General features: G+C 47.0%; 1 protein-coding gene across 3 annotated transcripts in view; it reads right to left on the reverse strand.

The window, feature by feature from the left end:
- Window positions 1–25,293, reverse strand: part of LOC147120530 (nck-associated protein 5-like) — a 974,633-nt gene that overhangs the window by 54,177 nt on the left and 895,163 nt on the right. For all 3 annotated transcript variants that reach the window (XM_085986588.1, XM_085986589.1, XM_085986590.1), the window contains 2 exons: window positions 17,477–17,606; window positions 15,096–15,268 (listed from right to left, as the gene is read on the reverse strand). In XM_085986588.1, coding sequence (XP_085842714.1) covers window positions 15,096–15,268; window positions 17,477–17,606 — 303 coding nt within the window. The remainder of the gene's footprint in view (window positions 1–15,095; window positions 15,269–17,476; window positions 17,607–25,293) is intronic.

The following is a 25,293-nucleotide window of genomic DNA, read 5'->3' on the forward strand; positions in this document are numbered from 1 at the left end:
AAAGGGGCCAGGTATAGAAACATAGAAACATAGAGATAGGAACAGGAGTAGGCCATTCGGCCCTTCGAGCCTGCTCCGCCATTCAATGAGATCATGGCTGATCTTCGTCTGAGATCATAGCTGATCTTACCAGTTCAGTACCCCGTCCCCGCCTTTTCTCCGTAACCCTTAATCCCCTTAGCCTTCAGAAATATATCCAATTCTCTCTTGAAAATATTTATTGAATTAGCCTTCACAGCCCTCTGTGGCAGGGAATTCCACAGGCTCACCACTCTTTGAGTGAAGAAATTCTTCCTCATCTCTGTTTTAAATGATTTGCCCGCTATTTTTAGACTGTGGCCCCTGGTTCTGTGCTCCCCGGCCATTGGAAACATTCTCTCTGAATTCAGCCTGTCCAGGCCTGCCATAATTTTATATGTTTCGATGAGATCCCCTCTCAATCTTCTAAACTCCAGTGAGTACAAGCCCAAACTATTTAATCTCTCTTCGTAGGTCATTCCCGCCATTCCAGGTATCAGCCTGGTGAATCGCCGTTGCACTCTTTCCATGGCAAGAACATCCTTCCGCAGATGGGGCGACCAAAACTGTACACAATACTCCAGATGCGGTCTCACCAGCACCTTGTACAGCTGTAGTAAGGTATCCCTATTCCTATACTCGAACCCCCTTGATATGAAGGCCAACATACCATTTGCCTTCTTAATCGCCTGTTGCACCTGCATGCTCTCCTTCAGTGACTGGTGCACAAGAACACCCAGGTCCCTCTGCACTTCCCCATCTCCCAATCTATTGCCATTTAGATAATAATCTACCCTCCTGTTTTTACCCCCAAAGTGGATAACCTCGCATTTATCCACATTATAGTGCATCTGCCACGTATCCGCCCATTCCCCCAACCTGTCCAAATCGCACTGTAGCCTCCTGACATCCTCATCAGAGCCCACCCCTCCTCCTAGTTTAGTGTCGTCAGCGAATTTGGAAATATTGCATCCAATTCCCTGATCCAGATCATTTATATATATTGTGAACAGCTGGGGTCCCAGGACAGATCCTTGCGGCACCCCGCTGGTCACTGCCTGCCACTCCGAAAACGAGCCGTTTATTCCAACTCTCTGTTTTCTATCCGCCAGCCAGTTCTCTATCCACGTTAATACTTTGCCCCCAATTCCATGAGCCTTAATTTTGCATGATAATCTTTTGTGTGGAACCTTATCGAAGGCTTTCTGGAAGTCAAGGTACACCACATCCACTGGCTCTCCCCCATCTATTTTACCAGTTACTTCCTCAAAAAATTCCAGCAGATTAGTCAAACACGATTTACCCTTTGTAAATCCATGTTGACTCTGTCCGATCCTTTCCCCATTTGTCAAGTGTTCCGCTATTTTATCCTTAATAATGGACTCTAGCATTTTGCCCACAACCGATGTAAGGCTTACTGGTCTATAATTCCCTGCTTTCTCTCTACCCCCCTTTTTAAATATTGGGGTAACATTAGCTACCCTCCAATCCACGGGTACTGTTCCCGAGTCAATGGAGTTCCGGAAGATGATCCTTAGAGCATCTGCTATCTCCAGGGCCACCTCCTTAAGTACCCTAGGATGTAGTTTATCAGGCCCCGGGGATTTGTCGGCCTTCAGTCCCCTCAACTTACCCAACACCATATCCCTAGAGATACTAATTTCTGTCAGCTCCTCCCTCTCATTAGTCCCTATGTTTGCCGATATTCCTGGGAGGTTATTTGTGTCCTCCTTTGTGAATACAGAACCAAAGTATGAGTTTAATTGGTCTGCCATTTCCTTATTCTCCATTATATATTCTCCCGAATCGGACTGCAAGGGACCGACTTGGGATTTTACCAGTCTTTTCCTCCTGATATACCGATAAAAGCTTTTGCAGTCTGTCTTTATGTTTGCTGCAAGTTTACTTTCGTATTCTATTTTCCCCTTCCTGATTAATCCCTTTGTCCTCTTTTGCTGTATCCTGTACTGCCCCCAATCTTCCGGTCTGGTGCTTTTTTTTGCCAGTTGATATGCCCTTTTTTTTGATTTTATGCTGTCCCTAATTTCCCTCGTTATCCACGGTTGAGTCACCTTTTTAGGTTTATTTTTATGCCAAACCGGTATAAACATGTTCTGAAATTCTTCCATTCTATCTTTGAATGCTTGCCATTGTCTCTCCACTGTCAATCCCCCCAGAAACACCACCCAATCAATCTTACCCAATTCCCGTTTCATACCCTCGTAATTCCCTTTATTTAAGTTCTGGACCTTAGTCTCTGATTCAATTTCCTCACTCTCCATCTCGACTGAGAGCTCGATCATATTATGATCGCTCTGACCCAAGGGGCCTCGTACAAGAAGATTGCTGATAAGTCCCTTCTCATTGCACAATACCCAGTCTAAAATGGCCTGATCTCGAGTCGGCTCCTCGACATATTGGTCCAGATAACCGTCCCGAAAACATTCCAGGAATTCCTCCTCCTCAGAATTTTTACTAATTTGGGTAGTCCAATCAATATGTAAATTAAAGTCACCCATGATGACAGCTGTGCTCTTATCGCACGCTTCTCTAATTTCCCTTTTTATGCCTTCCCTCACCTCCATATTACTATTTGGAGGCCTATATATCACACCCACTAACGTTTTCCTCCCCTTGCTATTTCTCATTTCTACCCATACAGATTCCGTTTCATCCGAGTTAATATCCTTCCTTTCCATTGCATTAATCCCCTCCTTTACCAGTAATGCTACCCCACCTCCCCTACCTTTTTGCCGATCCTTCCTAAATATTGTATATCCCTGGATGTTAAGTTCCCAGCCTTGCCCATCCTGCAGCCACGTTTCTGTAATCCCAATCAAATCATACTTGTTTACCTCTATTTCCACAACTAATTCATCCACCTTGTTCCTAATGCTTCTAGCATTAAGATACAAAGCCTTCAGGCTTGCTTTTTTCACACTCTCATTATGAATTAGTTTGGCCCTTTGTGTTTCTCTCCTTTGCTTATTGCTTCTCACCTTTCTACCATCTATTTCTGACTTCATATGACTTCCCTCTTTTCCACTACCTAGGTTCCCATCCCCCTGCCAAATTAGTTTAAATCCTCCCGAACCGCCCTAGAAAATATTACCCCGAGGACATCGGCTCCCTCACAGTTCAGGTGTAGACCGTCCCCTTGGTACAGGTCACTCCTCCCCAAGAACTGGTTCCAATGCCTCAAGAATTTAAATCCCTCTCCCTTGCACCACTGCTCAAGCCACGTATTTAGCTTATCTATCTTACTCTCTCTAAACTTATTAGCTCGTGGCACTGGTAGCAATCCAGAGATTACTACCTTTGAGGTCCTACTTTTCAATTTAGCTCCTAACTCCCTAAATTCAGCTTGTAGGACCTCCTCCCTCTTTTTACCTACATCGTTGGTACCTACATGTACCACGACAACTGGCTGATCCCCCTCCCCCTTCAGAATGCTCTGCACCCGCTCCGAGACATCCTTGACCCTTCCCTACACACACAGCACATTCCAGCAAACAATACAATGAGGACTGGGGGAAGGGAAATGACACTGAAACCGACCACAGTCACAGGCAGTGATGAATGGAATATTTCATCACATTGAGTACAAAAGTAGAAAAGTTATGCTGAACCTTTATAAAGCGCTGGTTAGGCCACAACTGGAGTATTGCGTCCAGTTCTGGTCACCACACTTTAGGAAGGATGTGAAGGTCCTTGAGAGGGTGCAGAGGAGATTTACCAGAATGGTTCCGAGGATGGGGGATCTTAGCTACAAGGACAAGTTGGAGAAGTTGGATTTGTTTTTATTCGAGCAAAGGAGGTTGTGGGGTGATTTGATAGAGGTGTACAAGATTATGATGGGTTTGGATAGGCTAGACAGGGAAAGGCTGTTCCCACTAGTTGATGGTACAGGGACTAGGGGGCACAGATTTAAGGTTTTGGGCAAGAGATACAGGGGGGATGTGAGGAAAAACTTTTTTATGCAGCGAGTGGTGAGGACCTGGATCTCGCTGCTGACGGAAGTGGTGGAAGCGGAGACACTCAGGCCTAGAAATTCACTGGCCTTAGCGCCGCTTTTGAGGCGCTAGAGGGCCTAGCGCCGAAGTTATGGCCAGTTTAGAAATTGACAGGGGCCCTAAATCGGCGTTAGGCCGGTAGCGCTGCGCCGGCACCGATGACGTCATCGGTGTGCGCAGCGTCCCGGTTGCCATGGTAACCCGCCTGAACTCGGAAATTGAGTTGCGGCCGCCTCGCCCGTGGCAGCCGCAAGCAACGTTCTGGCCGAGGTGCCTTACAGAACTTTGCGCCGGCGCATTAAAGGCCCCGCGGCGGCCGGCCGCTTTCCCGCCGGCCGCCTGGCCGCAGCTCCCTCCCCGGACTTCCCCCCCCCCCCGGAACAGAAGCAAGCCCGGCACTTGTCCGAGGTGCCGGGCTCATTTTTAAAAAGATTATCGCGGGCCGCGGCCGGGTGCAGGCAGCTCCTCCTTAACGGAAGGAGGAGGCCTGCACTTCCCGAGCCTGCCGCACCACAGCGGGCGCCGCAGCGCCGGAATAGCGCCGCAATGCGGCGCGTGGCGCCAGCTTTGAGGCGCTGAGACCCCTCAGTAGCGCCGGCAGCCGTTTGGGCACGGCGCTACTGAATTTTTGACGCGCGCAGGGGAACTTAGCGCCGGCACTAACTTCCGGCGCTAAAGCCCTCGCTGCGCCAAAACCGAATTTCTAGGCCTCAATGTTTTCAAGGGGAGACTGGCTAGGCACTTCAGGGAAATAAACTTGTAGGGCTACAGCGATAGAGCGGGGGAATGGGACTGACTGGATTGCTCTACAGAGAGCCGGCACGGACTCGATGGGCTGAATTACCTCCTTCTGTGCCGTTATGACTCTGGCCTAAAAATTTGGATGCGAATTAGGGCGCAAAGCAACTAGCGCCCAGGCGTGGCGCCACCAACGCCTCGCGTGAAATTCAGCGGGAGGTTAGCGGTGGCGGTAACCGTTAGCACCCCGCGGCACTGCGTTGCTGGCGAAGATGTCATTGCCGTGTGCAGCGCCCCGCTCGTGCCCCGACCACAATCTTTGGTATCGCCCCCTGACTTACCGCCAGACGCTATGTCCGACGGGGTCAGGGGGCTGCAGAGGGGGCCGGGGCAGCGCAAATTAAAGGGGAGGTGTCGGGCGGCCATTTTTGTTGCTGGTCGCCTGCCAGCACCTGCCCCCTCTGCCATCCCTGGCCTCCTCTGCAGCCCCTCCCTCCCCCCTCCCCCCCCCGCGGGGTGCCGACTGCGCTCTGTGAGCCCGACACTTCTCTTGAGCGCCTGGCTCTTTTGCTGGCACTGTGATCCCTGGTGGACCCCAGGTCACGCTGCGCTAGGCCCCTCCCCTTTAATAAGGGGAGGAAGACCTGCAGTACCATGGCGTGACCTGCCGCAGAGCATGGCACTGCAGCACGTAGTGCCATGATATTCACTCACAGCGCCCCTAGAGTGAGGCGGGGCGCTTCCAGTGGTACCCTGCCTCCCTCTTTGGGCGCTACCAGTGAATTTTGGTCGCGGGGGTGCTAATTTTTTCGGGAGTAGCGCCCCGGCGAAGTTGGCTCCCCAAAGGGGGCGCGACCCAATTTTTCCCCCTATGACTCGGTGACTACCTCAATCAGAATACTTTAAGGAAACCACAAGAGATTAATGGAAGATGGGATTTAGTGTTAACAAGTGAAGAGGGAACAATAAGCAAAGCAGAAGTAAGGGAACATTTGAGAACCATTGACCATAATGCTCCGATATTCAGGTTTAGAGATGAGAGTAGAAAACAAAAGGAAGCCACTTAAAAAGCTAGAATTTAAACAAGCTGATTTTAAGGGTAGGAAAGATTGCATGGGGATGGTAAAATGGGAATGATACTGGAAGGAAAAGATGTGGAAGGAGAGTGGAATAGTGTCAAAGGGGTAGGTTTTAGGATGCAAAATAAATTTATTGCTGAAATAAATCAGGACAGAATACTGTAAAAGGGTAAGATCAGTTTAAAAAAAAAAAAATTCTCAGGATGCGGGCGTCTCTGACAAGGACAGCATTTATTACCCATCCCTAGTTCCCCTCGAGAAGGAGGAGGTGAGCCGCCTTCTTGAACCACTGCAGTTCATGTGGTGAATGTACTCCCACAGTGCTGTTAGGTTGGGAGTTCCATGAAATATGATCCAGTGACGATGAAGGATCGCCGATATATGTTCAAGTCAGGATGGTGTATGACTTGGAGGGGAACTTGGAGGTGATGGTGATCCCATGCAGCTGCTGCCCTTGTCCTTCTAGGTGGAAGAGGTCGCGGGTTTGGGAGGTGCTGCCGAAGAAGCCTTGGCGAGTTGCTGCAGTGCATCTTGTAGATAGTACACACTGCAGCCACGGTACGCCAGTGGTGGAGGAAGTGAATGTTTAAGTCAGTGGATGGGTTAAACTTGGTTTATTAACAAATTTATGAAATGTATTAGAGAGAAATAGAAACCATACAAAATGTTTAAATGTTCAAGAAAGGATAGGGATAAGGAGATCAATAAAAATAAGATGAGGAATACCAAGAAACTGATAAGACCTGCAAGGAGGGATCACAAGGAAAAAATAGCTGGAAAAACAAAGCAGAACAGTAAAGCATTCCTCAAATATGTCAGGAGTAAACAAAGGGTGCCTACTAAAAATAACATTGGGAAAGTCCAAAGATAGAGAATTTGCTGAAGTACTTAACTGTTATTTATCATCAGTGTTCACTAAAGAAATGGGGGAAGAAATGGCAGAATTGGGGGTACAAGGTGAATGTAGACTGAAACATTTTAAAATCACAAGAGAGGACATATTGATGAGGTTGTTGAAACTCAAGATAGGTAATCCTCCTGGCTCTGACAACTTTCATCCCAGGATTCTGGAAGAATCGGCTCAAACAATTGTAAGTTCTCTCACGGATATTTTGCAGCGTTGATTGGACACAGGATTGGAAAATAGCAAATGTGATTCCCATCTTCAAAAAGGGACAAGGGATGAACCATCAAATTATAGACCTAATAAATCTTCCTTCCACTGTTGGGAAAGCATTTGAAAGTGGGATAATATAAGGCAGCATCTTGAAGGGCATGAGCTAATCCAAAACAGTCAGCATGAGAGCTCACAGGAATCCTTCCCGTCCCAGAGTGTATAGACTAAATCATTATACCTGCAGTTATCAGATGATCACTGCACAAGGAGCCTGAGCATCTCCAGAGTTGTGTCACCTCCTGTTGCAAGACCTGCAGCCAATTGCCAAAACTAGCATTGCCTGTGGTAGTCAAAGTCACTGCTGCCCTGAATTTCTTTGCCTCCGCTCCTTCCAGGTTGCAGCAGGAGACATCAGTCAGTCAGCAGTCCATGCTCGCATCAGGCAAGTGACCAATGCCATGTTTTTCAGAGAAAACACATTTATCACTTTCCCCATGGACAAACAGCAGCAGCAGGATGAGGCTCTGGGGTTTGTACAAATTGCTGTCTTCCCCCAGGGCATCATTGACTGTGCCCACATCACCTTGCAGACTCCCTTGGAAGACCCCATTGCATACATAAATCGCAAGAGCTTCCACTGTCTCAATGTCCAACTGGTGTGTAATGACCAGCAGTGCACCACGCAAGTCTTTGCCTGCTATCCTGGAAGCTGTCATGGCCTTCAAGTTACAGCCTTCCATCCCCCAATCTTTAGAATCATAGAATGGTTACAGCACGGAAGAAGGCCATTTGGCCCGTCGAGCCCGTGCTGGGTCTCTGCAAGAGCACTTCAGCTAGTCCCACTCCCCCGCCCTTTCTCCGTAGCCCTGCACATTTTTTTCCTTCAGGTACTTATCCAATTCTATTTTGAAAGCCGTGATTGAGTCTGCCTCCACCACTCTTTCAGGCAGTGCATTCCAGAGCATAACCACTCGCTGCATAAAAAAGTTTTTCCTCATGTCTCCTTTATTTTGTCTGCCAATCACCTTAAATCTGTGTCCTCTGATTCTCGACCCTTCTGCCAATGGGAACAGTTTCTCTCTATCTACTCTGTCTAGACCCCTCATGATTTTGAACACCTCTATCAAATCTCCTCTCAATCTTCTCTGCTCTAAGGAGAACAACCCCAGCTTCTCCAGTCTATCCACGTAACTTAAGTCCCTCATCCCAGGAATCATTCTCGTAAATCTTTTCTGCACCCTTTCTAAGGCCTTCACATCCTTCCTAAAGTGCAGTGTCCAGAATTGGACACAATACTCCAGTTGAGTCTGAACCAGTGTTTTATACAGGTTCATCATAACTTCCTTGCTTTTGTACTCTATGCCTCTACTCATGAAGCCCAGGATTCCGTAAGCCTTTTTAACCACTTTCTCAACCTGCCCTGCCACCTTCAACGATTTGTGCACATATACCCCCAGGTCTCTCTGTTTATGCACCCCCTTTAGGATTGTACCCTTTAGTTTATATTGCCTCTCTTAATTCTTTCTACCAAAATGTATCACTTCCTGCACATCACGTCAGAGGCTGGCAGTTCCGGGTCAAGGGCTATCCTCTGAATAGTTGGCTCATGACTCCTTTGAGAAACCCACAATCACTGGCAGAAATGCGATACAACCAGATCTGTGCCTCCACTTTACCCAAGTCAAACAGCAGAAAAAAGTTTGAGTGATTTACTTAACAGCAGTTGAGGATCCCTTTAAATGTCAATGAAAATGTCACCCTCCTGACTTGTACTACCATGGATTGTAGGCAGGTTGTAGAATGATAGCAAAGTGGCATTTGGGTCCTTAAACCAGTGCAGGACCCCGATTTGCACAATTATATTAGACTCCCGCTGGTTTCACATGGAAGTCCTGGTTGCCTATTGGCGGAATTTCCGATCAGATAAGTTAGCAGTAGCTGCTTACAAAATGCTTCATTAGGAAGCGTGCTGAGAAATTCAATTTACCCACAAAACAAGCCGGGCGAGGAGGGTGGGAAATTGGTCTGCTCCTATACTGAGCCGGCTGGCTGGTCGGGTCTGGGAGGGGAGAAAATCAGTAGTAAACTTGAGTGTGCCAGCAGCACACTGGACTTGTTTTGTGGCCCCAGGAGGAGCATTTCTGTTGCTCCTGGGCCCACAAAAATAAAAAAAATGTACTGGTCTTTTAATTGAGTGGCCTCCAGCAGTTTTGTTAAGGATTGCTGGTTAGGCGGCTCAATGCCTGGTACAACCAGATGGTGCATACGCTGTCCAAGCTCCACCCATTTGTACCTGAATTTTAATATTCGGGATCCTACAATTGGCCTAGGATCAAAATTTGCATATTTAGGGAGCCTAACGCCTGCTTCAGTTGAGTGCCCTGGACGACTAAAAGTTGTCTGAGTCAATGTGGTGTCCGGCGCACTTCTGGTGCAGTTTGGAAGTGGCAGATCATGACACGCAGTTCGGCAGTCTAACACTGATTTTACACCAGAGAAATGGGCAGCCATGATTTGTATTTCTCCCCCATGGTCTATAGCTACCACCTCATAGGTATTTCTCTGTTGATGAGTAGTATTAACTTAGTCTGTCTTCAGCTTTTTATTAAACACCTAAATGCATAATGGTCAATAATTAGATCCTGTTTAATTGGCATCCATACTTGGTTTTTAGATTATGCATTTTGGATTTTAAAAAATACTGCTACAATTGAAGGCAGCTTGCAAGCCAGGGAAAAATTACTGTTGTAATCACCAAACCATTATTATCCCTTTGATTTTTCTTTAAACCTAATGTTCTAAATCCTGCAAGTTCAATTTAAATACCATATAGATCTTTTTGTAGTGAACAAATTATTACTGAGAACATTTGTTGTGTTGGACCAAGTACACAGGCATCAGAGCCAATATACTTTCATGGTCAGTGCTTCCCATTTGTCATTCTGAGAAGTTAAATACTGATAGGCAAATCTCTTGTGCATTACAGAACCAGTGTATTACAGACACATAATTAATTCACTTTTTATAGTGGCTACTTCTTTACCATCCAAACATCTCTATTAGAAGGAATCTATAGGGTGAAATTCCGCCCAAAAAATGTGGGAATAGCTCTTTTTCTGAGTAATTAAGGACTCACCAACGAAATTGTGTTCACAGACTTTAAATGCTGAATTCTAATAAAGGAAATAACTCCTGTTAATTCATTCTCAATAAAAGGATCAATACGTTCCTATCCCAGCAATGTTGGTATTCTGCTGGAAAAATCATTGTACAATTTTCACAGGACAATATCAACGATTAGAAAACTACCAATTTTAGGTCAAGCAGGGATACTTTAGAGGGAGCTGTGCAATGCAATCAGGTAGTAAAACTAACTTGTGAAATCTATATTTGAAAGCATCCATTTTGATGGTCCCTTAACTCAGCCTTAATACGAGTGAGAGAAAAAAAAACTTCCATTGAAGTTTAATGGCATTTTGGAGAAATAAGTCTGACAGTAAGGTCAGAAGGTTGTGGAGGACATGTTACTCACTAGCTGCTGTTCTGCTTACTTCATCTTGCAAATATTAGCACTAATTTCTTCCAGTGACTTTTACAAATTTTGCAACAGCTATAAAATAAATGTTGAATTTAAAAGAAAGAAAGGATTTGGACAAGTTCTTACATTAATTACCAAAAGAATGTGTTTTTTTTCCTCTGCTGCTTAATTTCCCTTTAAATTTGCAGAACGTTGGAGTTTTGTCGGGCAAGCTATAAATCTACTGCAGTCTTTTAAACATCGCAACATGCTTATTATTCTCAGAAGTGCAGCCTACATACTTGGTTATAGTTTTATAGTGCCTATTTTTTATCATAACATAATATATTTACTTAATGTTACTGCTTCCTATTCATTATTACACATCATTAGTATTGCAATGGGCTACATTATGAAGTTTGCATTCCTGTGTGAGAGATATAAACAATAGCCACGGCAAAAAACATTTAACCGCTTGGTTGCTGAAGTTAGGCGAGTATGTTACCTTCATCTTTCATGCAGCACAATTCAATATTCTAAATCTACAAAGTCTGTCATTTACTCATATTCATCAAATAAAGGCTCAATGGCATGATTAACTGAATACAGATTTTATGACATTTTCTTTGCATTTCCTAAGTTTAGCCCATTTATATTTTGCTGAATTGAAAGGGGTACATTATGAAGACAGGTTGTATAACCTTGGTTTGTATTCCCTTGAGTTTAGAAAGGTAGAGGGGTGATCTCATTGTGGTGTTTAAAATGATAAAGGGATTCAATAGGGTAACTATTTCCTCTGGTGAGAGAATCTAGAACAAGGGTGCATAATTTAAAAATGAGAGCTAGACCATTTAGGAGTGAAATCAGCAAGCACTTTTACACAAAAGGATAGTGGAGATCTGGAAATCCCTTCCATCCAAAAGAATGTGGATGCTGGGTCAACTGAAATTTTCAAGATTGAGATGGATAGATTTTTGTTAGGTAAGGGTATTAAGGGATAAAGGTGAGTACAGGAAACTTTTGATTTACCGGCACCTAAATAACCGGAAATGTCGGTTAACCGGCAAAATTCAGGAGTAGGTTTTACTTCATATTTATTTGCCTTCTTCCATCTGTTGCTGTGCAAGGGTGTGGCTGCAGCTGTTGCTAAGCTACAGAGACGCTTGAAACTTGTGTTCATTGTTCTACAGTTTGTTGCTTTATACGGAGCTGTCAGCTCTCCCTATCTTTTACTATAGCGTTCGGTTATCCGGAATTTTTGATGAACCGGCACCACGTTGGTCCCGTCCGTGCCGGATAAAAGAAAGTTTCCTGTAATTGGAGTTGAGGTACAGATGAGCCATGATCTAAATGAATGGCAGAACAGGGTTGAGGGGATGAATGGCCTACTCCTGTTCTTTTGCTGTTTGGTATCACAAATAACTTATCTAAAGCATTTAACTGAATAAAAGAATGCGACAAATGTGTTTAAAATTAAAGACACTCAAGTTTTCTGTATTGTTGAGGTCTGTTAATCTACGTAATGTAAATTTGTAAATTTTTCCATATGATCAATTTGAAGATAAAGGTGTAAGCCTGTGACTGAATCGTGAGACACTTTGGCCCTGATATTTACGGGAAGGCGGAGAAGGAGGAGGTTGTAGCATCTGGGAAACCCAGAAAAGCGGTTAACCTGGAGTTCCTGCTGAATTTAACGGCGGGACCTTATTTTTAAAAAGTTTATCCGTTTCCCAAGAGAGGAGAGGTCTGAAAGGTTGGCGGGGGTGCAGGAGATCGGAAAGGCCGGGGGGATAGATCGAAGATTGGGGTCAGATCGTGGGTTGGGGGTCAAAAAGCTGGGGGGGGGGGGGGAGAAGTAGGTTAGCTTGGGGGGCTGGAGGGAAGCACTCCTGCTCCTCCCGGCCCACAAGAAGTGCTGGATTCGGCCGTTCCCACCTACCTTCAGTTGCCAGGTTTCCCGCACCCTGGGAAACCCAACCCACAGCACTTAAATTTAAAACTGTGGTAAAATTTCAGGCACGCAGCCTCATTAAGATATTGAAATTGCAGACCTGCCTCTGGAGAGCAGGTTAGTTGCCCACCTCCTAACCCCCCTCCGTTAAAACTGGAAGTGGGCACGTTGGAGGCAGGTTGGGGTCGTGTTTTTGATTTTTGACATTTTAAACCCTCTCCCACACGTCCTGGGGGATTAAACTTCCTCCCTTCCACTCTAGACTAAATGATACCATATTTCTAACCCTGTGCGTTCAGTCTAACCAAGTAACAGATAAAGTTATTGGATATTTGGAGGTAAAGGTCAGCTTTTCAACTGGCAATTTCTGAAAACTATTCTGGTTATTTTGTGCTACAGCCCTGGGGGTAGGGATGAAATTCCTCTCTTTGATAAGGTTAATTGGAGGAAATTGCAGCTCATTCAAAACTGGATGTTGGACAAGCAGTCTGACAACACACAAAAAGTGGAGGTTCAAGAGAACTGGAGAAGTACAGCTAGGTATCATAGTTTACATGTGGAAGCTGATCCCATGTCTGCAGATAACGTTGTCGGGGACAGCATGCAGATGAGTAAGCGAAAGGGGCCAAGGATAAATCCTTTTGGGGATCCTGGAGGTAATGGTGCAGGGGCAGGAGATTAAACCATTGCTGTAGATGCTATGGCTATGATCAGACAGGTAGGAGTAGAACCAAGCGAATGTATCGAACCACGATTAGACCACACATACTTCATATAGTTCTGGTCGCCATATTATAAAAAGGATATAGAGGCACTGGAGAGGGTGCACAGAAGATTTACATGGATGATAAAATGCGAGGGTATACATATCAGGAAAGGATGAACAGGCTGGGTCTCTTTTCTCTTGAAAAAAGAAGGCTGAGGGGTGACCTAATAGAGGTCTTTAAAATTATGAAAAATTTTGATAGAGTGGATACAGAGAGAATGTTTCCACTTGTGGGGAAGAGCATAACTAGAGGCCATCAATATAAGATAGTCACCAAGAAATCTAATAGGGAATTCAGAAGAAACTTCTTTACCCAAAGAGTGGTGAGAATGTGGAACTCGCTACCTCAGGGAGTGGTTGACGCGAATAGTATAGATGCATTGAAGGGGAGGCTAGACAAACATATGAGGGAAAAGGGAATAGAGGGTTATGCTGGTAGATTTAGATGAGGAAAGATGGGAGGAGGCTCATATGGAGCATAACGGCTGGCATGGACTGGTTGGGCTGAATGGCCTGTTTCTGTGCCGTACATCCTATGTAATCCTATGTATGTAATGTGGTCCCACCGAGCTAGACAACAGAGGAGAGGTGTTGAAGGAAAGAAAGAAAGACTTGCATTTATATAGTGCTTTTCATGACCACCGGACTGTTGTAATGTAGGAAACGCAGCAGGCAATTTGCGCACAGCAAGCTCCCACAAACAGCAATGTGATAATGACCAGATAATCTGTTTTTGTTATGTAGTTTGAGGGATAAATATTGGTTAGGACACTTGAGGATAACTCCCCTGCTCTTTTTCAAAATAGTGCCACGAGATCTTTTACGTCCACCTGAGAGAGCAGACGGGGCCTTGGTTTAACATCTCATCCGAAAGACGGCACCTCCGACAGTACAGCACTCCCTCATACTGCACTGGAGTATCAAAGGCTGCAGAGAGATTGAGGAGGATGGGGAGGGGTAATGGATCATGGCCACAGTCAGAAAGAATGTTGTTTGTCACTTTGAATATTGTTCAGGACATTTTGTGCAGTGTGAGGGGCGGAAACCTGATTGGAAAGATTCAAGCAGGAAATAATGTGAAAGAGAGGCATGGATTAGGGAGGCGACAACAATTTCAAGGATGTTGGAGAGGAAAAGAGGTTGGGGATTGGATAGTAGCTTGCAAGGACAGAGAGGTCTCAGGTATTTTTGCAGAGGGGTGAGATGATGGCAGTTTTGAAAGGGCGGGAACAGCAGCTGAGTAGAGGTAACTATTTATAATGTCAGTTGGTATGGGTACCTGGAATGAAATTTGGATGGTCACAGTTCAGTGAGAATGGGGTCAAGCAAGCAGTTGTCAAAACGCTTAAGTTGTCAGTAGAAATGTTACAATAGAGAATATATCATGATATATTTTATGCTAAAATATATCACCATGTGCTGTTGTATGGTGCATTATTTTACTATTACAAAATAAATATTAATGGTAGCCATTTAAAGACAAATGTACAGTGAAAATATATGCCAACTCAGCCAAAAAATGAGGTACTGCATTGATTATTATTTTGATTTGGTCGTGTCCGATACTACCAGTAAAACATGCAAGACACCAATATTTTCACCATTCTGATGAAAGGTCATCAACCTGAAACGTTAACTCTGCTTCTCTCTCCTGACCTGCCTTGTATTTCCCGCATTTTGTTTTTATTTCAGATTTCCAGCATCTCCAGTATTTTGCTTTTGTTTTCACAGCTCTAGATCATGTATAATTTTGAAAGATGTGAGGTGGTAATAGTTACTTCAAAGTTTCAGATGTCAGACATCTGAACACATAGTTAAATGCACAGAAATGTTACAATGTCTAGTAAGACAAACTATGCTAATCAACAAAACAAATAAATTAAAATATATACTTACACATGGAATATCACCAACCTTGCCATCCTTACTTAAGTCACTATGCAACTGTTTAACGCTGAAGTGAGGCATTTCCTTTCCATAATGCATATATAGATTTGGCCGGTAGAAACTAATAACTGTTGATTGGTTTCCGTAGCATGGATGCTTGTCAATGTGCTGCTGTTGACTTCCTGAAAGACAGTAAATAAAGATTAATTCGAAACACAAACATGGAGCTTAATATTACATTATCTCTGAGAGCAAGGTGGCGCTTAAGGGTCAATGATTAAATTATGGGAAAGTCAAAAGGAGGGTTCTGTTTGGTTGAGCACCATTTTAAAACCCATATTGATCATGGCTTCACTTGGCTTCAGAAGCCTTTTTGTTCAAAACAACACAGCCACCAACACAACAGCAGTGAATACATTTTAATTTGTGTGACTTTATACTTACTTAACTTATCCTTTTTAGTTCCATTAAATGTTCATGATAAAGTAGCCTCGTTAAAAAGTACTGAGGTTAGTCAATGCCCAGTATGGATTCTGCTCCTTGATCAGCTCACATTGTACATTTATAGTTGAGTGTAGGGGCTGAATGGCCTACTATGGTTCCTATGTTATCTTCTTCTTCTTAGGCAGTCCCTCGGAACCGAGGATGACTTGCTTCCACACTAAAAATAAGTTCTCAGGTGACTGATGAGTCCAATGCGGGACCTACAGTCTCTGTCACAGGTGGGGCAGATGGTGGTTGAAGGGGCGGGTGGGTGGGGTGCTTGGGTTGACGTGCGCTCCTTCCGCTGTTTGCGCTTGGCTTCCGCTTGCTCCCGGCGAAGAGACTCGAGGTGTTCGGCGCCTTCCCGGATGCTTCTCCTCCACTTTGTGCGGTCCTGGGCCAGGGATTCCCAGGTGTCGGTGGGGATGTTGCACTTTTTCAAGGAGGCTTTGAGGGTGTCCTTGAAGCGTTTCCCCTGCCCATCTGGGGCTCTCTTGCCGTGTCGGAGCTCCGAGTAGAGCGCTTGTTTTGGGAGTCTCGTATCGGGCATGCGAATGATGTGGCCCGTCCATCAGAGCTGATCGAGCGTGGTCAAAGCTTCGATGCTGGGGATGTTGGCCTGAGCGAGAACACTGACGTTGGTGCGCCTATCCTGCCAATGGATTTTCAGGATCTTGCGGAGGCAGCATTGGTGGTACCTCTCCAGTGCTTTGAGGTGCCTGCCGTGCATGGTCCATGATTCTGAAGCATACAGGAGGGCGGGTATCACTACTGCTGTTTAGACCATGAGCTTGGTGCTGGGTTTGAGGTCCTGGTTTTGAAACACTCTCTTCCTCAGGTGACCGAAGGCTCCACTGGCACACTGAAGGTGGTGTTGGACTTGGTCATCGATGTCTGCCCTTGTTGACAGTAGGCTCCCGAGGTATGGAAAGTGGTTCACGTTGTCCAAGGCCTTGTCGTGGATTTTGATAATCGGGGGGGGCAGTACTGTGTAGCGGGGGCAGATTGGTAGAGGATCTTTGTCTTATGGATGTTTAGTGTAAGGCCCATGCTCTCGTACACCTCAGTGAAAGTGTTGATGATGGTTTGGAGTTCGGCCTCAGAGTGTGCGCAGACGCAAGCATCGTTTGCATACTGTAATTCAACGACAGAGGATGGGACGACCTTGGATCTGGACTGGAGGCGACGGAGGTTGAACAGTTTCCCGTTTGTTCTGTAGATTACTGAGGGTGAGATGGTGCATTGCAGCCAGGAAGATTGAGAAGAGCGTTGGTGCGATGACGCAGCCTTGCTTGACCTTGGTCCGTACGTGATTTGGGTTTGTGATGGATCCGTTAGTCAGGATCACGGCTTGCATGTCGTCGTGAAGCAGGCGGAGGATGGTGACAAACTTTTGAGGGCAGCCGAATTTGAGGAGGACACTCCATAATCCCTCATGGTTGACGGTGTCGAAGGCCTTTGTGAGGTCAAAGAAGGCCATGTACGGCGGTTGGTGCTGTTCCCTGCATTTCTCTTGTAGTTATCTAGGGGAGCAGGGATGGTATATGGGGCAGGACCCAGTTATGCCAGGTCTTTATTTTTGGGGGGATTTTGCAAAATTCTGCTGGAAGTGTTGGCGGATGCTTATTGCGTCCGCCTCCTTCAATACATCCATAGGACGAGCAGAAGTTTCACCATGCCCAGATCCATCCGAAAAACCTCCAGAGGAATTTCAGGGCTCTGTTCTTTAATGAAAAATGCTGTTTAATCTTAGCTACAGATACCTAAAAATAAATTATGTGACATATTAAAATAGGCCGTAAACTGTAGGCCATATTATGGGAATTTTACGTGCACCCAGAACATTTCTTTCTGCAGGAAGTGGTAACTCCTTAAGGTTAAGATATAAGATTTTACAATTAGTTTACCATGCTTGTTGTTCTTCATTTTGTTGAATAATTCTTTACCCCCAGTTCCACTCTCATTTGTTCCAAATTCTGCTTCTGTCTCGTTGTCACTGCTACTGGCAGAGTACGAGCATAGACGCATTGCTCGCTCCTGCAAAAACAATTGTACAGCTGCTAGAAAATGTCTATTCATTTCATTCTGATACCTACAATACATTTTGCTGAAAAGTTCCATTTTGCCTTTGAAGAAAAAAAGACAACTTCCCGAACCACTGCACTGCCTCTTCAGAAACTTACTGACTATATGGGATTGACGGGCTTTGCTGAAAACATTTATCCCATGACTACTTCGACAATATTGCACTGCAAATGCATTCTTACAGTTTTAGTCAACAACAATAACTTATTGGTCTCTAGTAATTCTGTGTCAAGTACATTCAGAAGTATAATTTAAATGTTCTATTGTTTGTTGTAATAAAGTGCAATATTTCAGTAGAATGTTGTGCTATTTTGGCGATGGATTCTTTGAGCAGAGTTAAAAATATTGCTACCGGATTGATCTACAATTTTAGATTAGGATTAAAGCAGCAACAGAACTTTTTCCTAATATAAAGCTTGCAACCTGACTGATGATGTCACCATGATAGTGTGATGTGCACTATTGTGAGGAAGAATTTGCCTAAGTGACAAGCTTGTCCTCGTCTTCAGATTTAAAAAAAAGTTCCCATACCTCAGGGCCCCAATATTTACTCAGGGCTGTGAAGAGAGCGAGACGGGGGCAGGATTTCAGGACGGGAAACCCGAAGTATGGGTTTCCTGGACGTCCTGCAGAAATTAACTTCAGGACATGTTCAACAGATTTCCCGCCCGACAGACAGCCAGATAGACAGTCTGGCTGCCTGTCGAGTGGGTAAGCGACTGGGGAGCAGGTGTCAGATAAGTAGGAGATCGCTTGGCGGGGGGGGGGGCAGTGTAAGTTGGATATCGGAGGAAGAGCAGTCTGAGATTGCGGGTGGTGGGGGGAGTCAGAGATTGTTGGAGGGGGTGAACAGTCGGAGATTGCAGGAGGTTGGAGGAATTGGAAGTCACTGGGTCCAATCATGGGGTCTGTAAAGAGGTTAGCTTGTGGGGGCCAGGGGAAACACTCCTGCTTCTCCTGGTCCACAAACAGTTCTGTAAATGCACTTGCTTCATGGCCCTTCCCGCCTCCTTTTACCTGCTCGGGAAACCTGGCCTCCATGAGTTTAAAATAAAAACGCAGTTAAAATGGAAGCATGCAGCCTCCTTAAAATATTTTACTGACCATCCTGCCTCCCGAGAGCAGATTGGTCGCCAGCCCTCAACCTGCCTCTGTTAAAAGTGGGTGAGTTGAAGGTCGGTTTCAGAATTAACATTTTTTTTTAACCTTCCACCCGCTCCCAACCCACCAATCCTTGGGGGTTAAAATTCTCCCACCAGGGAGACTGAGACACTTGTGGGGAAGGGGGGGGGGGCGGATTTTAACTCCTAGGTGGGAAGCCAGGCTTCCCATATGTAAACCTGCAGCACGGAGTGAGTTAAAATTCCCCCTTGTACATTACTTGGCCGTGATGACAGTGACACTGAGAGTTTTTGGGACGTTTCTGCATCATTTCTGCTTGAGGGAATAACCACTGCAGTCACAGGACTCCACAATCAAATGTGTCTTCTCAATTATTTTTTTCTCAGGCTAGTAAGTGCACAGTAACATAGAGACAACATTTTTATTTAAGCGCAACTTGAAATGCCTAAGCACCTGACAAATGTGAAAGGACGGCCCCCTTGAGCTATAGTAAGTTGAGGTTTAAGTCCTAAACTCATACTAAGTGACCAAAGCTGACTCCATGATACGTAGCTGAGTTGCTGTCATTATGTTCACTAATTGCTCTATCATTACTGTGCAGTTTTCCTGCCCGTGATTTTGTTTTATGAATAAATACATGAAATTTGTGAGGTTCTTCATTAAAATGTAATTTAAAAAACTATTTAATTATGCTCAACAGTTAGCACCAGTGGAAGCAAATGATCACATATTGAGAAAGGAAGAAATAACAACAGAAAATGCCGGAAAAACTCAGCAGGCCAGGCAATATCCCCCACAATCCAAAGATGTGCGGGTTAGGTTGATTGGCTATGATAAATTGACCCTTAGTGTTAGGGGGATTAAATACGTGGGGTTACAGGGATATAGGGTAGGATGTGTAGGGGTTACGGGGATCGGGTGGGATATGTGTCGGTGCAGGCTCGATGGGCCGAAATGGCCTCTATCTGCACTGTGGGGTTTCTGTGATTCTGTGTGATTCTGTGAGAGAAATAGAGTCAACGCTTCAGGTCAAAACCCTTCGTCAGGACTATCGTTGAGAAAGGAAGAAACTGGGTTAGACCAAGATGTAGGATCAAAGAACTTGCATTTATGTAGCATCTTACACGTCTTCAAGACATCTCAAAGCACTTTGCGGACAATTAATTACTTTTGAAATACAATTGCCGTTGTTTTTTTAAAGTAAATGCGGCAGCCAGCTTATATGGCATATAATTCGTTGTTAACTGCTAAATAAAGATTTTCTGGCCTACTTTGAGTTGAAGGGACACTCACTCCTATGTTGTCAGTGTGGTAAACCACGTTCATTATCGTATCACTGTTAGTAGTTAGCACTGTTCACCACTGTTCGTTATAACTGTATCACTGACCACTATTGTATCACGGTACGAGGTCGCCTCTTGCCACACTGCTATACCTGGGATGACCACCGCCGACTCCGCCTTGGCTCCACCCACCAGGCCAGGTATAAAGGTGAGCGACTGACTGGTATTCCTCCTGCTTGGATCGGATCACCCACGAGAGTGGGCTCTGTTATTTAGTCAATAAAAACCTTTAGTCACCTTCGTAACTCTTCGCCTTTTATTGGAGGAATTGATAGGTATATCAATTTTATTGACTAAATTTAATGATGTCCGACAACGAGTCACAACCGGCGGAGGAGCCACCAGCGCAGCTCCCAGGAGCACAGCCACACCAGCCAGCTTGGCTGCGAGCCCTCAGACCGCCGTACCTGGACCTGAACCCACGAGCAGCAAACTCAGCCGCAGACTTTAAACACTGGCTGGTCTGCTTCGAATCATACCTGAGAGAATCCAGCGTCCCTCAGGCATCCAAACTAAGTGTCCTGCAGGCGCAACTGAGCCCAAGAGTATACACTCTCATCGAGGACATGACTACCTACGAGACCGCCATCAACCTGCTGAAACAGAAGTACCGGACCCCGGTAAACTACATGTACGCTAGGCACCTCCTAAGATCACGGCCGCAACAGCCAGGAGAATCAGTAGCCGAATTCTCACAGGCGCTGTATGCACTCGCCAGGAACTGTGACTTTAAATCGGTGTCGGCAGCCGAAAATACTGAAGATAATATCCGCGACGCATTCCTGAAAGGCCTACGGTCCGAGTACTCACGGCAAAGACTGCTGGAAGCTAAAGACCTCAGCATGGAAAAAGCTGAAGCCCTCGCTATCTCCCTGGAAGTGGCCCACCAAGATCAGGAAGCATTCACCAGGTACTGCTCGCGACCCTGGGACTCGGGCCCGACCCCTACCACAGCACCCTTCCCAGCGCCGCCCCCGGGACCTACCTCTGCGTCGGCGTCCCGGACCCGACCGGCCCCGCCACCCCCGGCACCGGCCCCGACATCGGGCATCCGCGATCGGGCCGCCGGCTGTTTTTTTTGTGGCCAGGAGAAGCACCCGAGGTCGCGCTGCCCAGCCAAGAACTCCATATGCAGAACCTGCCTGAAGAAAGGCCACTTCTCCAAGGCCTGCAGGAGCGGATCCTCAGAGGCCAGCAGTGCCGCATGCGAACTATGGGGGCGGCCATCTTCGTTTAGGGCAACTGAGGCCAGCATCCCCACACATGAGTCATGGGGGCGGCCATCTTTGTTTAGGGCAACTGAGGCCAGCATCCCCACACATGAGTCATGGGGGCGGCCATCTTTGATTAAGGCAACCGACCCCAATAGTGCCTCATGTGAGCTACGGGGGCAGCCATCTTCTCCGTCATTTTGCCCTACCTCGTGGGAGACGCCATTTTACTCACCACGCCCGACCGCCTCGCCCGCAGATGACAACGACTCGCTCAGCTACACACTAGCTTCCGTCACCCTGGACCAAGCCCGCCCGCACCATCTGTCCAAGTCAATGATGGACATCAAAGTGAACGGCCACGCCACGACCTGCCTGTTCGACAGCGGAAGCACGGAGAGCTTCATCCACCCAGACACGGTGAGCCACTACTCCCTCTCTGTCCTACCAACGCGCAGCCGAATCTCGATGGCATCGAGGTCCCACGCCACGGACATCAGCGGCTACTGTGTCGTGACCCTGTCGGTTAAGGGCACGGAGTATAAAAACTTTAAACTCCTCGTCCTCCCCCATCTCTGCGCTGCCGTCCTACTAGGGCTGGACTTCCAATCCCACCTCCAAAGCGTAACCCTAGCATACGGTGGACCCCTCCCCCCACTCACAGTCAACAACCAGCAAACGTTAAACCGCCCACCGCGTAACACCTGCAGCCTCTCCACCCTCAAGGTCCCGCCACCCTCTCTGTTTGCTAACCTTACCCCTGACTGCAAACCCGTCGCTACCAAGAGCAGGCGGTATAGCGCCGGGGACAGAGCCTTCATTAGCTCTGAGGTGCGGCGCCTCCTGAAAGAGGGCATTATCGAGGGGAGCAGCAGCCCCTGGCGTGCCCAGGTCGTAGTCGTAAAGACCGGCGATAAAAACCGCCTGGTCATCGACTACAGCCAGACCATAAACAGATATACCCAGCTGGACGCATACCCCCTCCCCCGCATATCTGACATGGTCAATCAGATTGCACAGTATAAAGTATTCTCGACCATCGACCTGAAGTCGGCCTACCACCAACTCCCTATCCACCCTGAGGACCGCCAGTATACCGCCTTCGAGGCGAATGGGCGCCTATACCACTTCCTTAGGGTCCCCTTCGGTGTCACTAATGGGGTCTCGGTCTTCCAAAGGGAGATGGACCAGATGGTTGACCAGAACGAACTGCAGGCTACATTCCCCTACCTAGATAACGTCACTATCTGCGGCCGCGACCGGCAGGAACATGACGCGAATCTGGAGAAATTCCTCCGTACGGCCCAACGGCTGAACCTCACCTACAATAAGGAGAAATGCGTGTTTAACACCACGCGCCTTGCCATCCTCGGCTGCGTAGTGGAGAACGGAATCATCGGCCCCGACCCAGAAAGAATGCGCCCCCTCATGGAGCTACCCCTCCCCCACTGCCCTAAAGCACTTAGGAGAACCCTGGGGCTTTTCGCCTACTATGCCCAATGGGTACCCAATTACGCGGACAAAGCCAGACCCCTCCTGAAAGCCACTTCCTTCCCCCTCACGGAGGAGGCGTGCGCGGCCTTCTCCCTCATTAAGGGAGACATAGCCAAGGCCACGATGCACGCAGTGGACGAGTCCATCCCCTTCCAGGTGGAGAGCGACGCATCCGACTTCGCCTTAGCCGCCACCCTAAACCAGGAGGGGAGGCCAGTGGCCTTCTTCTCAAGGACCCTACAGGGCCCCGAGATCCGACATTCGTCGGTCGAGAAAGAGGCCCAGGCGATCGTGGAGGCAGTACGGCGCTGGAGGCACTACCTGGCAGGCAAACGATTTACCCTCCTCACCGACCAGCGTTCGGTGGCTTTCATGTTTAATAACAAGCTGAAGGGCAAAATCAAGAATGACAAGATTTTGAGATGGAGAATCGAGCTCTCCACCTACGATTATGAGATCTTGTACCGGCCAGGCAAGCTGAACGAATCCCCTGATGCCCTTTCACGAATGACATGCGCCAGCGCGCATATCGATAGGCTTCAGACCCTCCACGACCAGCTCTGCCACCCCGGAGTCACCAGACTCTACCATTTCATTAAGGCCCGCAACCTGACCTACTCCATCGAGGAGGTCAGGACCATGACCAGGAACTGCCAGACCTGTGCGGAGTGCAAACCGCACTTCTATAGGCCGGACCGAGCAAGCCTGATCAAGGCCACCCGCCCCTTCGAGCGCCTGAGCATCGACTTTAAGGGGCCCCTCCCGTCCTCTGACCGTAATGTGTACTTCCTCAACATCGTTGATGAGTACTCCCGTTTCCCCTTTGCCTTCCCCTGCCCCGACATGACCAGTAGCACGGTCATTAAGTGCCTGAATGCCCTCTTCGCCTTGTTCGGGTTCCCGAACTATATACACAGCGACCGGGGCTCCTCCTTCATGAGCGAGGAACTCCGGCAATTCCTCCTAGAGAGAGGTATTGCAGCAAGCAGGACCACCAGCTACAACCCCAGAGGTAACGGTCAGGTGGAAAGAGAGAACGCGACGGTATGGAAGGCCGTCCTCTTAGCCTTAAAGTCTAAGGGCCTCCCAACCTCCCGCTGGCAAGAAGTCCTCCCGACAGCGCTGCACTCCATCCGGTCATTACTTTGCACGGCCACTAACACCACCCCCCATGAACGAATGTTCGTTTTCCCCAGGAAGTCGACTACGGGAACCACTCTACCAACCTGGCTGACCGCCCCGGGGCCGGTCTGGCTGCGGAAACACGTGAGGGCCCATAAAACGGACCCCCTGGTCGAGAGGGTGAACCTCCTGCACGCCAACCCCCAGTACGCCTACGTGGCGTACCCAGACGGGCGGGAGGACACTGTCTCCCTACGAGACCTCGCACCCTCAGCCGATCCGGAAACACCGCCACCACCCCCCCCAACCCCAGCCCAGGTAGACGGCATGCCGGAACCCCACGAGCCCTCGCCGACCACGCAAACACCAGCATCAACACCGGATAAGGCACCAGCACCGGATAAGGCAACACCACCGCTGCGGCGATCGGAGAGGCTTACGAAGCCTCCGGACAGACTGACCTACCAGAATTGGTAGTACACTTCACCCCGCCGGACTTAATTCTAAACAAGGGGTGAATGTGGTAAACCACGTTCATTATCGTATCACTGTTAGTAGTTAGCACTGTTCACCACTGTTCGTTATAACTGTATCACTGACCACTATTGTATCACGGTACGAGGTCGCCTCTTGCCACACTGCTATACCTGGGATGACCACCGCCGACTCCGCCTTGGCTCCACCCACCAGGCCAGGTATAAAGGTGAGCGACTGACTGGTATTCCTCCTGCTTGGATCGGATCACCCACGAGAGTGGGCTCTGTTATTTAGTCAATAAAAACCTTTAGTCACCTTCGTAACTCTTCGCCTTTTATTGGAGGAATTGATAGGTATATCAGTCAGCTATATACATAAATAGTAATCTGAATACATGTTCTTCAATGCTATCAGAGATGTACTGAGCAAGCACTGTATGGTCACCATAACAGTGTCCATTATCCAGTTTTTTGAGATTGCTTAGTTTCTACAAAACAGGACATGGTGCAATGTTACCCAACAAGATCAATCAGGCTTTATTGGTTCAGGTTTCTGATGTTGAACATTGTACAATGCAAGTGGTACTATATGTGCTAATCCTCCTTACACAATTAAACATATAAATGTACAGTAACAGTTCACACCATGTTATTGTACTGTTTACAGCTTTTTCTATGTCTAGAAAATCAGAATGTTTAATCTTTTATCTGTGTATGCAAATTTGTGACCCCCCAAAGATAGTAAATGGTTCCAATGTTTTTTGTTTCCTAGCTGTTTACTTCTATGTGCCTATCTCCAGCCAGGAGAGGGGCCCAAAGGGTTAGTGATTTCACTGTGGCTGTGCTTGGGCTATACATATGATGAGATAAC

The sequence above is a fragment of the Somniosus microcephalus genome, chromosome 4, assembly GCF_052327205.1.
Source record: "Somniosus microcephalus isolate GS21.2 chromosome 4, FLI_Smic_1.0, whole genome shotgun sequence".
NCBI lineage: Eukaryota > Metazoa > Chordata > Chondrichthyes > Squaliformes > Somniosidae > Somniosus > Somniosus microcephalus.